The sequence below is a fragment of the Hevea brasiliensis genome, chromosome 11, assembly GCF_030052815.1.
Source record: "Hevea brasiliensis isolate MT/VB/25A 57/8 chromosome 11, ASM3005281v1, whole genome shotgun sequence".
Lineage (NCBI taxonomy): Eukaryota > Viridiplantae > Streptophyta > Magnoliopsida > Malpighiales > Euphorbiaceae > Hevea > Hevea brasiliensis.
The window spans coordinates 17,196,471-17,212,674 of record NC_079503.1 but is presented as its reverse complement, the minus strand read 5'-3'; the positions used below and the strand labels follow the sequence as shown (position 1 = coordinate 17,212,674).

At 34.2% G+C, this 16,204-nt stretch overlaps 2 protein-coding genes across 2 annotated transcripts; both read right to left on the bottom strand.

Moving 5' to 3' along the window:
• Positions 1–2,075: 2,075 nt before the first annotated feature.
• Positions 2,076–3,066, bottom strand: LOC131170227 (uncharacterized). Its single transcript, XM_058129295.1, has 3 exons — positions 2,832–3,066; positions 2,595–2,699; positions 2,076–2,480 (listed from the first exon to the last, which is right to left on the bottom strand). Exons 1-3 carry the CDS (start codon positions 3,036–3,038, stop codon positions 2,076–2,078), a joined length of 717 nt encoding a protein of 238 aa, XP_057985278.1. The 5' UTR covers positions 3,039–3,066.
• Positions 3,067–4,061: 995 nt separating this feature from the next.
• Positions 4,062–5,236, bottom strand: LOC131170592 (uncharacterized). The gene is made up of 3 exons (XM_058129993.1): positions 5,147–5,236; positions 4,224–5,058; positions 4,062–4,105 (listed from the first exon to the last, which is right to left on the bottom strand). Exons 1-2 carry the CDS (start codon positions 5,188–5,190, stop codon positions 4,230–4,232), a joined length of 873 nt encoding a protein of 290 aa, XP_057985976.1. The 5' UTR covers positions 5,191–5,236; the 3' UTR covers positions 4,062–4,105; positions 4,224–4,229.
• Between the last annotated feature and the right edge of the window lie 10,968 nt (positions 5,237–16,204).

Below are 16,204 nucleotides of genomic sequence, written 5' to 3'. Positions count from 1 at the left end.
GGTAAATTAAAATTAACTTTATTTTTAATTTAACTGACTTTTGCATGTAATTAATTTAAATAAATATTTTGTAAATTAAAATTAATCTTGTTTGTAAATTAAACTAACATTGGCATGTAAATAAATTTAATTTAATACTTGGTAATTGTAAAATAAATTTGCATGTTAGAAATCTTTATTAGGTTGTGATTGTTTGGGCCTTATGTGATATTAGAATAAATTACACATGTACATAATTAACTTAGTTTAATTATCCTTAGGGTAACTTGGTGAAAATTAATTAATTATGTTAAATAGAAACGTAGGGTTATTTGAAATTGAATTTGTTTGTGAATTAAATTCTCAATAATAAATTAATTTTAGTCATCTGGTAAATATCATTTAAATAATTAGCAACCCCATAGATAGGAATTACTTGTGCATGAAAATTGTGTGTAAACAACAATCCTTTTGTGAATTACTTGCGTGTGTAGGATTAGAATTGCATTTTTAGGATAAAGTTTAATAAAGGAATAATAAACAAGACTTCTAGAAACATTAGTAGAGGACTGGCACTCGAATTAACGAGGTTAGACCAGGCGTAAGGGGTGCCTAACACCTTCCCCTTACGTACCCACTATCCCGAACCTAGACATTGGGCTATGGTAACGACGGTTGTGGAAACTCTGCAAGGAGTAAGTTGCCATCCATGACCCTCGGAAGAAACACTGAATATGTCCCGGTTATTACCCGGGTGGCGACTCCTGTCTATCTATGCCTTTGTGGCATAAATCCTTAGTACCGTGGTAGTGTTATGGGAAGACGGTACTTACCAGTGGTTTGATTCTATTAGGATTGTATGAAGTGCATGTCTAGGAAATGCTGTCTAAGGAGGTGGTACTTAAGTGAGACCATTGTGACTCCACCATCTTTCCTGGGCATTACCTGGTGCATTTTATATAATTCTAATGGATGATATTTCGCCTCACGCTCCTCACCCCTACAGTTTGGCGACTCCACTGGGGATTAAATGGATAGTTACTCCAACATGTTTCTATTAGTCTAATATTATTCCTCTGTTAAACTTTTTGCATTGCACTACACTATCACACGGATCACTCTTACCCTTTTTAGCCCCGTTAGTACTAGCCAAGGAAACCATAGCTCTACTCGAGCTATGACGAATTGGTGAATGCTAGCACCCCATGCCTGTACCTTCGAGTATATAAAAGAGCCATAGCTCCGGCCGTTGTGCTTAATGGACAAGCTCTCGCATGGGTGACCCTTTTCCTACCTAATAAAGCCCATGAGCCATAGATTTTAACCCTAGGTACCCCGTAGATTTTTGTTGTGCTGGATTCGTATCCTTACTATTCAAACCATAAGTTTTAGTGGTAGTTGAGATGAACCTAGGCCTATGCATACACTACAAGAAAAAAGGAGATTTGAAACCGAATATTCGGTTTCAAATCAGTTAAAATCGGTTTCTAAATACATTTAGAAACCGATTTGAAACCGAAATATTCAGTTTTAAATCCGCAAGTTTCTAAATGAATTTGAAACAGAAAATGGCGTCCGTTTCAAATTCTGAATCTATTTTCAAACCACTATTCCGTTTCAAATTTAGAAACCGCATATATTCGGTTTCAAATTCCGTTTTAATTTAAAAACTGATATTTCGGTTTCAATTTTTTTGAAACAGAAATTCCGTTGCAAATCGGTTTCTAAATTCTGAAACCGATACTTGTGTTGTTGGATTAGAAACGGAAAAATTCGTTTTTAATCCGTTTCAAATTACTAGTAGAAAATTTTTATTTTTTTATTTAATATATTATTTCCTGTATTGAAGCATATAATATAATATTAATTTTAAATGCTCAATATCATAATATTTATAATATCAGGCTATCAAATATCAAATATCAGTCAATATTATATATAAATATGACAGTGAAGGGTTATGACAATAATATACTGTATGGAAAAATAAAATATCATAATAACAAAAACAAGCTACTTGTCATCAACAAGATAATCACTCATCACCACTATCACCTCTCTACCATCATCTTGATGAGTCGCATGTGGAGTTGGGGTCATGAATCGCACTGCATCATTTGTGACATCATGTTTTGCATCATTTGTTGCATGCGCTCCTCCAATGTCTGCTCACGTTGTCTATATCTCTCCTCTAGCATCAACTCGCGTTGTCGATCTCTCTCCTCCATTGCAACCAAACTATCCTTGAGCGTTGCAATAGTCTGATGCAATTGTTGAATCTCTTCTGCATTGCCTCGATCGAGCACAATAGGATGCGATGAAGATGATCCATGTGATGAGCTAGGGTAAAAAATTGATGCTTGAGATCCAATGCCATAAACCCTGTTCTTCTTCTCCCCCCCCACAACTTGATAATATAGTGCGACCTCATCTACAATAGGAGGGTCACTGCACCCCTCTTGTGGTTGAGACGACTGCTCCTTAAGCGCCAAAAATGCATCCTGCATAAGTCAATACACATATTTTAAATTTATTTTTCTTGGCAATTGAATAAACAAACTCACTTATTCATTTTTTTCATATAATTGAAAGACATAAAATACTTGTTCACTTACCTTAATTGATTGCGCTCGTGAATCAACCATATCGGAGGTGCCTTTCCTAGTGTGGGTCTTATGGAAAAGTTCATAAGGAAAAGGTCTTCGTACAAGCTGGGCTTCCTGAAAAGATATAATGATTTTAGTGATGTTTATAATAATGTTCGATTATTTGCTACTAATATGTAGACAGACAATAACAAAACTAGTAAATATGAAATCATTACCATCCTATAGTAAATATGAAATCATTACCATTCTATCTGCGTGAGTAGCATGTGAAACTGAACCCCCTGTGTGTCTAGAGATGCCTGCCCCAACTCCCCCTATCTCACTACAACGGTTAGCAGTGAATTGATGGCTCTTGGCTTTAAACTCTGGGCTACTCCATGCCTCCTTCCATTTTTGCATTGTACTATTAGGCACGATGACCTTGGATTTTCCTTTCCTGACATTGCACATTAGGGCCTTATAGCGCTCTGCAGCCTTACGCCTCAAGCTTCCTTTACTAGTGGAGTCACCTCTTGCCAATCAAAGTATTTACGGTATAAAATAAATAAAAATTAAGACAGTTGTATTAGTATGATAATATTTTAGAAAAAAATTGACAGCATTTCCCCTAAATTTTGGACAATCCAACCTAGTTATTAGGTATTAATTGCACCTGTTAAAAACACTTCATATATTCTCAACAATAAATAACATCCACCCCAACTACAACAACTCACAACAATATATATTTTCAATATCACACAAGCTGTACATATAGATCATTTAAGCATTAATATACTTCAATTGTGTTCTTTTACATTAATTCACAAATTCTCATCACTTAAATGATATTTGTTCATAACATTCTTTTTTGAGGTTTCATAAACTATGCAAATTAGTTATCTGATAGCTAATATTTAAATATTTATTTTATTACTTGAAATTCATCCCAGTAAAACTCTTTTGTTTCAGGCGTGATAGTTTTCCAACAAAGGCCCTCCTGGGTCCATCCTCTCCTTGAAGATATTCTTCATCTTCTTAGCACATTCCTCGGATGGATGTAACTTTGTACAAAAGAAAGACAAAGAAATATATTGATTTTATGTAAATGTAGAAACACAAGATTTCAATTCCCAATGATATGAAATACCAAATCATAGATAAAGTTAATTAATTTTAAATACTTACGTGCCATTAATGAGCTTTATTCTTTTCTTTCTTCCAAATGTAGTGAGTGATAGGCCATCCATCGATGATATTGGTGCTGCCCCAACTGAATGACCTTCATGACCGAGGTTGATCCAATTGCGTGCTCGTAAGATGGGGTAATAGGTGGTGGCGGTGGAGGTGGAGGTATAGCTCGATCTTGTGTTGAAGCGAAGAGACCCTCCGATCTCGTGCCGACCTCCCGTGGATCGTGAAGGAACCCGAGGTGACTCGTGTAGATTGGTCTAGTTGATCATTGGGCTCATCCTCGCAGTAATCGCTTTGACCGTGAATGACCCAACAAACCTCCCCTGCGACCGTTGCCTCGCATCCTGCATAAATAATTGTATTAATTAGTTAGCTTCATTCAACTTATGATACATAATACAGATGAAATTAGTTAGAGTTTATACTTCAAGTTTAGAAATATAAATTCATTAAGAGAAATACCTAATTCTAATTAGTATCACTATCATATACATCATCGCATTCCTCATCACTTTCTGAGTCCAATTCAAGCTCTTCTTCATCTTCAACATCCTCTTCATTAATTTCAACTAGTACACCGTTTTGATCATTCAAGTATTGTTGTTGATCATCATCATCGTCAATTTGAATCAAAGGGACTTCCATTTCATCTTCTTGAAATGGTTCTTCCCGCGCAGGGGGAGTTGTCACATTCACTTGCTCAGGAAGATCAATAACAGATCTCGCTTTGATTTTGAACACAGCCCACCAATCATCCTTGTCACGTTTTAAGCTTGGATATATGGAATAATTCACCTGAGCAGCTTGGATAGCAAGAACAAATGGTTCATACCTATTGAAGGATCTTTTATGATTAATATCCACAAGTTTATATTTTGGATGAATCTTTGTTCCCACATTTGGTGTTGGATCAAACCAATCACATTTAAACAATACAATTCTTTTGATTGGTAATCCAGGGTACTCCAATCGTAGCACTTCAATTAATTGTCCATAGTAGTCACTTTCATTAGTACTGTAATTAGTCCCCTTGATACATACCCCACTGTTCATCGTTGCCCTATGCGAACCATAACCTTTAGTGTGAAATTTATAACCATTAACTACATAACTATTGTAGCACATAACACTTCTTAATGGACCCTTTGATAGATCCTTTAAAAACTGGCTTGATATATTGTTGGAGGGATTGTGAACATATTTATTGAACCACTTATCAAATTCACGCTCTAGTTTCTCATCAACTTGTTTATCATTGATATTTGGATTGGCCATGTGTAACTCATTAACAAAAATGCTGCACACAATGAAAATAGTTAATTACATGTTTGGAATCAATAATGGCATTGCAACAATTATAATAATTGAATATTAGAAAAACTTACTCAATGTACGGTTTTACTTCTATACAATTCAACAAGATGTACATTTGTGCTGCTTGAAATTCTTGTTCTGTGAGATATCTAACCTTTCCTTTTCCCAATAGCCCATCGGAATGAGTGAAAATTGATAGATTCCCTAGATGTTCATCCATATGTTCGACTGTATCATCATTGCGTGGAACCTTTCGATGCCTTGTGTTGACATGGGGTTCAAAATAATGAGCGCAGAATGACGATGCTTCTTCAACTAAGTATGCATTGCATATGGAACCTTCCACTTTGGCTTTATTTTTCACATTATTTTTTAACTTCCTAAGGTACCTGTACCATTTACTATTTAGTCACAACAAAGTTTTTATTTCTCCATGTAATGATAGTATACAACAATACATTAAACTAGTTACCTCTCAAATGGATACATCCACCGATATTGCACAGGACCAGAATCCATGCTTCATAAGCCAAATGCACCGAGATGTTCCATGGAGTCAAAGAAACTTGGAGGAATATACGCTCTAGTTTACATAATATAATAGGAATCTCTTCATTGAGCTGTAACATGGCTTCTTCTCTAAGTGTTGTTGAAGTTAACTCTCTAAAGAAATTGCTCAATTCGGTCAATGCTTGCCACACATTTTTTGGAAGCAATTCCCTAAATGCTATTGGGAGTAATCTTTGCATAAAGACATGACAATCATGGCTTTTCATCCCAAACAACTTTAGTTTTCTCATGTCTATACACCTACCCATGTTTGACACATAACCATCCAGGAATCTAAGATTTTTAAGCCATTCACACAACACTGCTTTTGATTGTTTGTCTAATGTGTAACATGCTTTAGGATACTTTCCTGTTGCCATATCCCTCTCTAACTCAGGTCGGTGACAAAACTCTTTCAAATCTTCTCTTGATTTTGCATTGTCCTTCGTCTTCCCTTCAACATTCATCACAGTATTAAAAATATTTTCAAATACATTTTTCTCTATATGCATGACATCCAAGTTGTGGCGAAGCATGTTAGTACTCAATATGGCAAATCCCAAAAATGCTCCGTCTCTTCCAACCCGTGTTTTTGCTTTGCAACTGTTATTCTCATCTGCACCCCATATCTGTGACACACATTAATCCTAGATGTTCTATTTGTTCTAAAATTTCCTCACTAGATAGAATGGGGGGAGCACTTTTTGTAAATCTTGTTCTTTCTAAAAGCAATTTTATTCCGTCTGAAAGGATGGTTAGTGGTAAGAATTTACGGTGATTGTCAAACCATGATTGTTTACCACCCTTTGTCAATGTGAATGCATCCGAATCGTCCCTACAATATGGACAAGCAGTCTTGCCTGCTGTGCTCCAACCGGATAACATTGAATAAGCAGTGAAATCACTTATTTTCCATAATAACGCAAACATAATAATAAAATTATTCTTCTTAGATGCATCATATGTCTCAACTACAACTTCCCACAATCTGTTTCAACTCGCAATAAGGGGTTTGTAAGTACACATCCAATTTGTCTTTTGGGTTTCTCGGACCAGGAACTAGTACCGTTAGGAACATATACTCTTCCTTCATACATAACCAAGGAGGCAAATTGTAAGGAGTGACAATGACTGGCCAAGATGAATATTGTTGTCCAGACTGACCGAATGGTTGAAACCCATCGGTGCACAGTCCTAGCCTTACATTCCGAACCTCAGCAGCAAATGAAGGATGTGTTTTATTAAAATGCTTCCATGTAGTTGCATCTGAACAATGACACATTACCCCATCTTCATGGTCATGCTCAGCATGCCATCTCATTTCTTTTTCTTTTGCATTCGAAGCATATAATCTTTGCAATCTCTGTGTGAGAGGAAAGTAGTACATTTTCTTATGTGGCACATTGGTTTGAAAATTAGAAGCGCCTCGACTATGTCGTTTGAACCGTGGATGGTCACAAAATTTGCAATTCGTTAACTCACTATCTTCAGCCCAATATAACATACATCCATTAGTACAACAATGAATCTTCTCAACAGGTAGGCCCAATGCTTGAACCAACTTCTTCAGATCAGAAAGTTTTGATCATTAAATTTTCATCCCAGAACACCTCTTTCATAAGTTGACAAATGTCATCAAAACACCTTTCTCGACAAATGATGTTACGCCTTGATGTTCAACATCCTTGCAACAACCGAGATCTGCGAATGGCTTTCACAACCTGGCCACACCTCTTGATTAACAGCTTGCAACATGTCATACAATTTTTGAGCTGATGGATTTGGAGGCTCCTCCATTACATCCTGAAAGAAATCAGGACCTGCTGCATCCATTACCATTTGCTCATAGGTATTGCTTGTGCTATTATCAACCTCTTGAACAGACTCTGCTATCATAACATTTATGTTTTGACTATCAATATTACTTGTGCGGGGTTCCCCATGTAGAATCCATTTATAATAATATGGCACAAATCCATGCTTCATCAAATGTAACCGAATTGTATTCTCATAAGCATAATTACGATTCTGACACTTTCGATGATTACATGGACACTTCAGTTTATCCCCATCCATCCACTCTGGATGTTGCTTAGCAAATGTTATGAATTGTTCAATACCTTCTATGAATTCTGAGGTCAATAGACCATCTTTTAACCTAGCATACATCCATCTCCGATCTGATCCCATTTTCCTAATAGCTGTGTAATAATTAAGTGAATATTAGTAATGATATGTCATATATCAGAATTACATCATATCCCCAATCATGCGTTGAAAGGTAAGGCCCTAACCCAATTAGAATTGTATCATCTCTACCAATAACAGACAGATAATGACATGTCATATATTTGTAAAAATTCCAGCAGCATCTCCCATTAGTTCTCCAAGTGCACAACATAAAATTTGCACCCAGAGAACAATGAGAGATGTTACAAAATTTCTACAAATAGAAAAAATTATCACCTCAAAAATTGATATGCATGCATCTACAAATTAAAACGCCATATTAAAATATTACTTACCTGTGATATCAAAGCAAGGGACAAAATAACGAGAGATAGTGACCAAAAGAGAATGAGACAGAAAAAAAAAAAAAAAATACACAAATTCCGTCAGTAAATTATTGTATAAAATTTAACACCTCAAAGTAAATAAATAAATAAATAACTACATTATATGGCATAATAGTATAAAATTAAAAAACATAATAATCATTAAAATTAAAGGACATGAAAAAATAGATATTAGTATAGCAATAAAATAAACATACAATCTTTTATTTGTAATTTTATTTATTTCTTCAATTTTCAATAAAGTTTCTTTACTTTATTTTTATCTCTTTCTTCTTGAAGTTTTGGATTAAACCTTTGCTGTTCTTTGAAGATTTGTTCATGTAATTATCTCTACACACTACACATTGCATCACATTGACTAATAGAAAACTTAATTTAAATTGGATAGACGGACTAAAGAATAAAATAGAAAGACTAAATAACAATTTTTCCTAAAATAAAACCTATATTTCTCTTCTATCTTCTCAAACCCTGCACAACATGGTGGCCTGAGAGTTTCTGGTTCTACCATGCAACATGGGGCCGCTTGGCATGATGTACTAGTCCATTTTCACAATGACAAGATCCATCTTCTTAAATGTAAAACTAAAATATTATCTCAGATCCAACAATTGGCATTCATTGCAAGCAGAAGATTATTAAAGGCATTTGAAATGTAATCAAGCCTCCTGTTTGCTTATACAACCATGAATGAAACAAATTCTCATGCTGAAAAATGCAAAGAGAAAAAGGGACCTCACTCAGTTTCAACCCAACCTAAGCTGATATATACTTGCCTTCAGCTTAAAATTCTCCTGAGTATTTAATAAAATAGATCTATTGCTAAAGATAGCAACTTCAAATCCAATTTGACACCTGATGATGTAAGAAAAATCGCACCAAATTGGTAAGGTTAAAGATAATAGAGATAGAGACAAACCAACAGTGTCAAGGGCTCGAAGAACCAAATGGAATATACATACCTATAAAAAAAAAAAAAAAAAACACGAAATTAGAATTCATTTATGAAATCATACAATCATACAAATGATTTCCCAGGCTGTATTCTACTGCTTGTATTCTTCACAACACAAATGAGTTGGCAATTCCACCGAAGATGGAAAGTAAACATCATAGTGAGGGCATAGGCCTGTCCACAAGATCTATTCCTGATTATAGATAAATTTTGGAAGATTATAAAGGCTGGAATTCAAATCTACACCTGCGCAATACTTAAGCTAAAAGCTATTAAACTATAGGCTGACAAAGTTCCTTAAAGAAAAAAAAAAAAAAAAGTCACTCAAATTGCTCATGACAAGGACTTCTTTCAATTAAAATCAACCAATAAACTAATGGTACCTGGAAAATAAGGGTAGCCAAACCCGAATCCAATTATATATGTAATACCCGAACCCATCCTAAGCACGATTAGAATTTATCCTTTACCACATGTAACCATCCCAAACCCGTTTACTACCATCCGCATACTACCAGAACCTGCCCAAACCCAATTGTTTTTTTGCATTTTTTACTGGAAATTTAATCATAAGGGATTTGGGGGTAAAATATCTGAACCCGTATCCAAAATATTAAAAGAATCATGGCAAAATAAAATTCTAGATTTTAAAATAATTAAAAAAATAATACCACAATTTCATTTCACACATTAATTTCATTAAAAAAAATTATAAATAAAGTTAACATATAAAATATAGCCAAGCCAATGTTTTTTTTTTCTGTTTCCTCCTTTCCCATTGATAACAGCATGCTTAGGTCCTCCCCATCACAGAGAAGTAATCAAGTAAATACACTGGTCTATATGATCTTCTAAAAAAAGAAAAAAAAGCCTTCATTCAGCTCGAAAATGCCAATTCAACAAACAAAATTAAGTTCCAATACCAAATCGCGATGCATAAATTGAATTTAAAGGAAAAATTGCATTGCCAACGTGACAGCTAAAAGAACATGCTTATGAGTTGTGGCACAAATCTTAAACCGCCAATGGAAGTTTCTAAGGAATTAAAACCAAAACCCTAATCAACGGAATAAGAATGTAACCGCAGATACTGTACAATTAAACCAAAAATTAAAAACCCACGGTACAGCGCTTCACATGGAAAAAAAAAAAAAAAAAAAAAAAAAAAAAACAGAGATCTGTCAACCGTGGAATGAACCCTTGGTTTAGGAAAAGATGGAAGAGAAGACGCAAAGGTATGTTAACTGAAAAGTGAAAATTCAAGTACTCACCTGCGAAAAGCACCGACGAATTGCTTGATGATGCGGCTTGAAGACAAAGTGATGAGGAATGGGAAGAAAGAGGTAAGAGGGAGCTGGGGCTTTGGGGAAGGGGGAGGCGGCGGCGTGACTCAATGGCCTAATGATATAGAGGAGCTGCTGAGTATTTTTCTTTATGCGCCTTATTTTACTCTCACCATTTAATTTTTTTACATAATTGCCTTTTCTATGGGATAGAGCATATGAAATTTCTACCAAGATCCGAACACAGAAAGAAGGAATAAAAAAAAAACAAATAAACAAAAAAAGAGAGTGAGAGAGAGGGAAATAGAAAATTACAGGAGCTTCACTTGAAAATAGAGGTAAAAATGCACAAAATTTGAACGATGAGCTTCGTGAAGGAATGCAACAGCAAGCTTGACAGCAAGACACTCGTTCAACTGAGGGCGTCGCGTCTAGGAGTGATCGAAACTTTAAGAAGCAAGGGGCGGCAATGAAGAACAGAGGAGCGTTTTAGGTTTGTTAAGGTCACCTATCCTTAAAACTACGTAGTTTTATGTAATTTAGCACTCTCATTTAAAAAAAAAATTTCTATTTTATTTGTTATTTTATAAAATTATGAAAATATTAATTATTTTTTAACTTTACTTTAATTATTATTATTCTCAATATATTTATTTTTTTCACATATTTTTACATTTCAATGATATTATAAAGAAATTTTAATTAATTTTTAATATTATTTTTATAAAATATTTATCCAATAATTTTTAATTCTTATAAAAATTTTAAAAATTATTGACATAGAATGGAGCTAGTATTAAATTAGTATTTACTTGTAAATAATTTTTTATTTTTATAAATATAATTAATTATTGATTTAAATTATTTTAATAGCGTAAGTTTATGAAAGACATTTCTCTAGAATGGTATAAAAAATTAATATAGTTGAAAAAAAATTAATATAATATATATATTTGAAATTAAATTATCCCCTATAGTTTTATGAAAATAAAATTAATATAATTCTATATAATTAAAATTAAAATTAAATAAAAATAATTAGATAACACTTTAATTTTTGAAACCGAAAGCTATCGGTTTCTAAATAGAACTAAAAGAATTAGAAACCGATATAAATTGGTTCCTAATTTATTTTAAAATTTCATTGATTTTGAAACCGATGAAATCGGTTTCTAACTTTACTTTAAAATTTATTAAATCAAATATATAATCGATAAATTTTGAAACCGAAAGTTATCGATTTCTAAGCATCGTTGAAAATATTAGAAACCGATAATAATCGGTTTCTATTTTGAAAATTTAGTAAATAATATAGAAATTATAAATATAATTAGAGAACAATTTAATATTTGAAACCGAAAGCAATCGGTTTCTAAATTACTTTCAATTAGAAACCGACATAAATCGGTTTCTAAATATAATAAAAGAAAATAGAAACCGATAGGAATCGGTTTCTAACGTTTTAAGTAAAATTTGAAACCGAAAGCAATCGGTTTCTAAATTTATTGAGTAATTAGAAACCGAAAGGAATCGGTTTCTATTTTATTTTAAAATTTAGTAAATAAAATAGAAATTACATTACTTTTGAAACCGATATAAATCGGTTTCTAAATTGTTAGGTAATTAGAAACCGATATGAATCGGTTCCTAATTTATCCTTAAAATTTAATAAATAAAATTAATGATTAGATTTATTTTGAAACCAAATAAATCGGTTTCTAAATATAACAAAGGAAAATTGAAACCGATAGGAATCGGTTTCTACGTAATTTAATTTTTAGTAAATAAAATGGAAATTATATGAATGTTGAAACCGATACGAATCGGTTTCTAAATATAAATAGATAATACTTTTATTTTGAAACCGAATGAAATCGGTTTCTAAATTAAAGTGAAAGAAATTAGGAACCGATATATTCGGTTTCTAATATGACAAATATTAGAAACGGAAAATTATTCGGTTTCAAAAATCGGTTTGTAATCGGTTTATAAACAGTTGCTAAATTTGCCATCAAAATGTTCTTCATAATTTAGAAACCGACGAGTTTCCGTTTCTAATTTCGGTTTCTAATCAGTTGCTATTTGGTTTTTAATGTATTTAAGTTGTTCTACCAGATTTCCGTTTCAAAATCCGTTTCAAATTATAAACCGATATAAATCCGTTTCTAAATTCGGTTTCTATTCTGATATTTTCTTGTAGTGATAAACCCAATGTGTGTATAGGCCCAAGTCCATTTTAAAACCCATGTTAAGCAAGAGGATGCTTACTTATGGTTAAACTTTAAGGATACAAATCATTTGTTTATAGAGGAAAGGTCGTCCTGGACCACCCCCTGTTGGTGTGTCTAGTGTACCATAGCCTAGGATAGAATTTTTTTCTTACCCTGCACGTGAGAGTCGAAGGTATAAGGGGGCGAAGATTCAGTTCTGGAGATTTTTTTTTTTTCAGTTTTAATTCAGTCTTTGGTCTGATTTTAGTTCAGTTTATATGGTCTGGTTTTGGGTTCAATTTTGGTTCTATTGGTATGGTTCGGTTTTGGTTTTGTAAAAGTAAAGAAAAAAAAATGGTCCATTCATGCATTACATTCATGTACATAGCATACTTAGGTTAACCCTTAAATCCTATCTTTTTTTTAGCAAACATAGCCTCAAAACACATCAAAGAGACTTCCAATCAGGTCACTTGGGTTAGGGAAGAGAAGAGACTAGTAAGGATTTCACCTACACTACTTAAGATGGAAGAAACTATGGCCGTGCTTGATGAAATATTGAACGCCAAGATATTTAAGCTAGAAGAGACAATTGTGGTCAACTTTAGAAAGAGGCCCCAAGGTAGGCCAATTAAGTGGCATTAAAGTTATTGAGGTTCAAATTATGTCTCTCACCCCAAGGAGATTTTTTCCAATTCAGCCAACCCTTATCCAAGTTTTGGAGCTTCTCAAAGTTCAAGACCTCCTGTAGCTCTTAGCACCTGCACCACTACCAAATCCACTCCCACCTAGCTATGATATCAACCAATGTTGCCGATTCTACTAAGCCCACAGTCATGACACCGATTGATGCTTTCAATTTAAGCATGATATCTAAGACCTAATTGATGCCAAAAGGATAATTGACCCAGAAAATCAACCCAAAAGCCCCATGCCTAGCCAAAATTTCCACCTACATCAGGTATCTACATGATCTCCATCACCCCAAATAACCCTAACAGAATTATTGACTTTATCCAACCCATCCAAAAGCCCAATGAACCTATCCAACCCATTCAAAAGCCCAATGGACCTCAGTCTATAATGGTTATTGAGATTTGTGATAATTCTAGCTATGATGAGGGTTTTTTGGATGTCTGGACTGATTCTGATGAGGAGATAGTTGCATTATAACTAGATGGTTCAGTTCCACTAGTGTCTGATTTTCAAGTTGTTGGGATCTATGAAAACTAGATGGATTTGAAAGTGGCTATTGTGAAGAAAGGGATGAAGTTTTTTTCCTGCATGGGCCTAGGAGAAAGTATAGATGGTCTGGTGACTTTTCTTGAGATGAAGGGGCAGATCACGAGTCATGGTTTAGGCTATGAGCTAACAGAAGAGGAAGAAGAGCCAAAGCCTTCTAAGTTCTTGAAAGCGAGGGCAATTACCTTGACATATGATTAGGGATTACAACACGTGAAAGAGCTAAAGCAAAAAATCAGCACCATTGATCAAAGGACTGTATGAAAAACCAAACACCTAAAGCTACACCCCTATGTTTGAGTCTATCTTTTGTAATGCTCACAGTAGTGATATTGATGTTTCCAATTCTGATGTACTTGATAAAGATTTCGAGGCAAAGATCAATAACATTCCCAGTCCTTCTGCTTACTTGTTTGATGTTTATTCTAATGGGCATATGCATGGCATTCATAATCATTTAGAGTCTATTTTTGTTAATGCATCAAAATCGATCTCTATTAATTTGGGTACACCAAATAATCCTAAAGACATTAAGTTAGCTAAAGATTTAACCCAAGAAGAAAGAGATAAATTTATAGCCTTGTTAACAAAGTACCAAGAAGCACATGCCTCGAGCTTAAAATCAGATGGCCAATTCCTAAGCCACGCTGGTGTCCCTATAGGAAAAGAGTGATCAAAAGTTGACTTTGTTAGTTATCCTAATGAGGAGTAAAATTTTATGCTATGAAGGATTAGTAGTAGCACATGTGGACCTAGAGGGAGAAGGAAAATGATATGAAGACATAAGGAGGTCTCTGGAAGTGAGAGAATACTCGCAATAAGCCTACAAAAGAGATAGAGCAACAATTCATAAATTAGCCACTCAACTTACTTTAGCTGGGGGGCAATTCTACAAACTCTTATGTGTGATAGAAAAATAGGCTGAGCAAATAATGAAAGAAATACATGCAAGAAATGTGTAGTTCCCATATGAATGGAAATGTTCTAGTTGGAAAAAAAATATTCGAAACATATAAGGATTGGCCTGAAAAACTCCCTTATGTTCTTTAAGGTTATCATAGTACTGCAAGGACATCCACGGGGGCAACCCATTCTCTTTAGTAGATGGGACTAAAGTAGTGTTATCCATTAAGCAAGAGGTCAAATCCTTGAGAGTGATGCTAGAAGCTAAGATCCTAGAAAATGAGTGGGCCTAGAAGAGATATGAAGAACTAGCTTTGATTGATGAAAAGAGGATGTGAGCCTTGTATCATATGCAGGCTTATCAGAGGAAGATAGCTAGAGCCTTTAATAAGAAGGTGAAGCCAAGAAAGATCAAAGAGGGAGACATGGTTGTGAAACAAACTCGGCCCATCCCTTTTGATCCAAAAGGAAAGTTTAAGCCAAACTGGGATGGTCCATACATAGTCAAAAAGATCTTGCGGAAGGTCTTTGTAAGAATATTAGACCTGGATGAAAATGAATTTCAAGAACCAGTCAACTTAGACAAGCTCAAATGGTACTTTGTGTGAGACAGGTCCGCTAGGCTGAAAACCTGCAAAAGGCGGTCTAGGCAAAAGTAAGGGTCAAAGAAAAAAGAACGAAAGAAAAAAAAAGAGAAAAAGAAAAAAGAAAAGAAAAGAAAAGAAAAGAAAAAAAATGCTAGATTGAAAACCTACAAAAGGCAGTCTAGGCAAAAGGAGAGATGAGAGAAGATCTGGATGGAAAACCTGAAAAGGCCATTCGGCAGGTTATAAAGCTTATTTCTAACTTTGGAAGGTTAGAAATTTAGCAAAACTAAATGTAAGAGGGAGTAATGGTGTACCTGAATAAATAAAGAAGTTTTTATTGCATTAACCAGGAATAGGTTTTATTGAATTATGATTGTGAATGTTTTGTGTCTTGAGGGATATATCAAAAGATTAAGTAATTGAACTGCATTGTTTTGATTTAACCTATTGTCTTGTGAGCATGATAGAATAGGTGCTTGATATGAATATTCTGGTGATTGTCTAATTTCAAAAAAAGAGAAAAAGAATAAGAAAAAGAAAAGAAAAAAAGAGAGCTCGCTAAGTGGAAAACCTGAAAGGGCCGCTTAGGCAAAAGTTAGAGCAAGCCCGCTGAGATGAAAACCCAAAAGGGCATTTCAGGCAAAACTTAGGGCCTGAGAGAATGAAGTTCATGGAAGAGAAATGAGTCAAGGCAGAAATCATGGGTGGAGAGAAGAAAAAGAAAAATCAGAGAGAAATTATATTGTGACCTTAAGGAAGTCTTTTTTGGTGAATAATTTTTCTCAAAAAAATTTGAGGTTATAAGAAAGTTTTTGCAAAAAGAG

Excerpts from the sequence above, each read along its gene's own strand:
- LOC131170227 (XM_058129295.1), bottom strand. The coding sequence starts at position 3,038 with ATGTGCAATGTCAGGAAAGGAAAATCCAAGGTCATCGTGCCTAATAGT. Across the intron at positions 2,700-2,831 it reads CTACTCACGCAGATAGAATG|GAAGCCCAGCTTGTACGAAG; the intron begins GTAATGATTTCA and ends ATATCTTTTCAG. Across the intron at positions 2,481-2,594 it reads CACGAGCGCAATCAATTAAG|GATGCATTTTTGGCGCTTAA; the intron begins GTAAGTGAACAA and ends TGACTTATGCAG.
- LOC131170592 (XM_058129993.1), bottom strand. The coding sequence starts at position 5,190 with ATGTACATCTTGTTGAATTGTATAGAAGTAAAACCGTACATTGA. Across the intron at positions 5,059-5,146 it reads GAAGTAAAACCGTACATTGA|CATTTTTGTTAATGAGTTAC; the intron begins GTAAGTTTTTCT and ends CATTGTGTGCAG.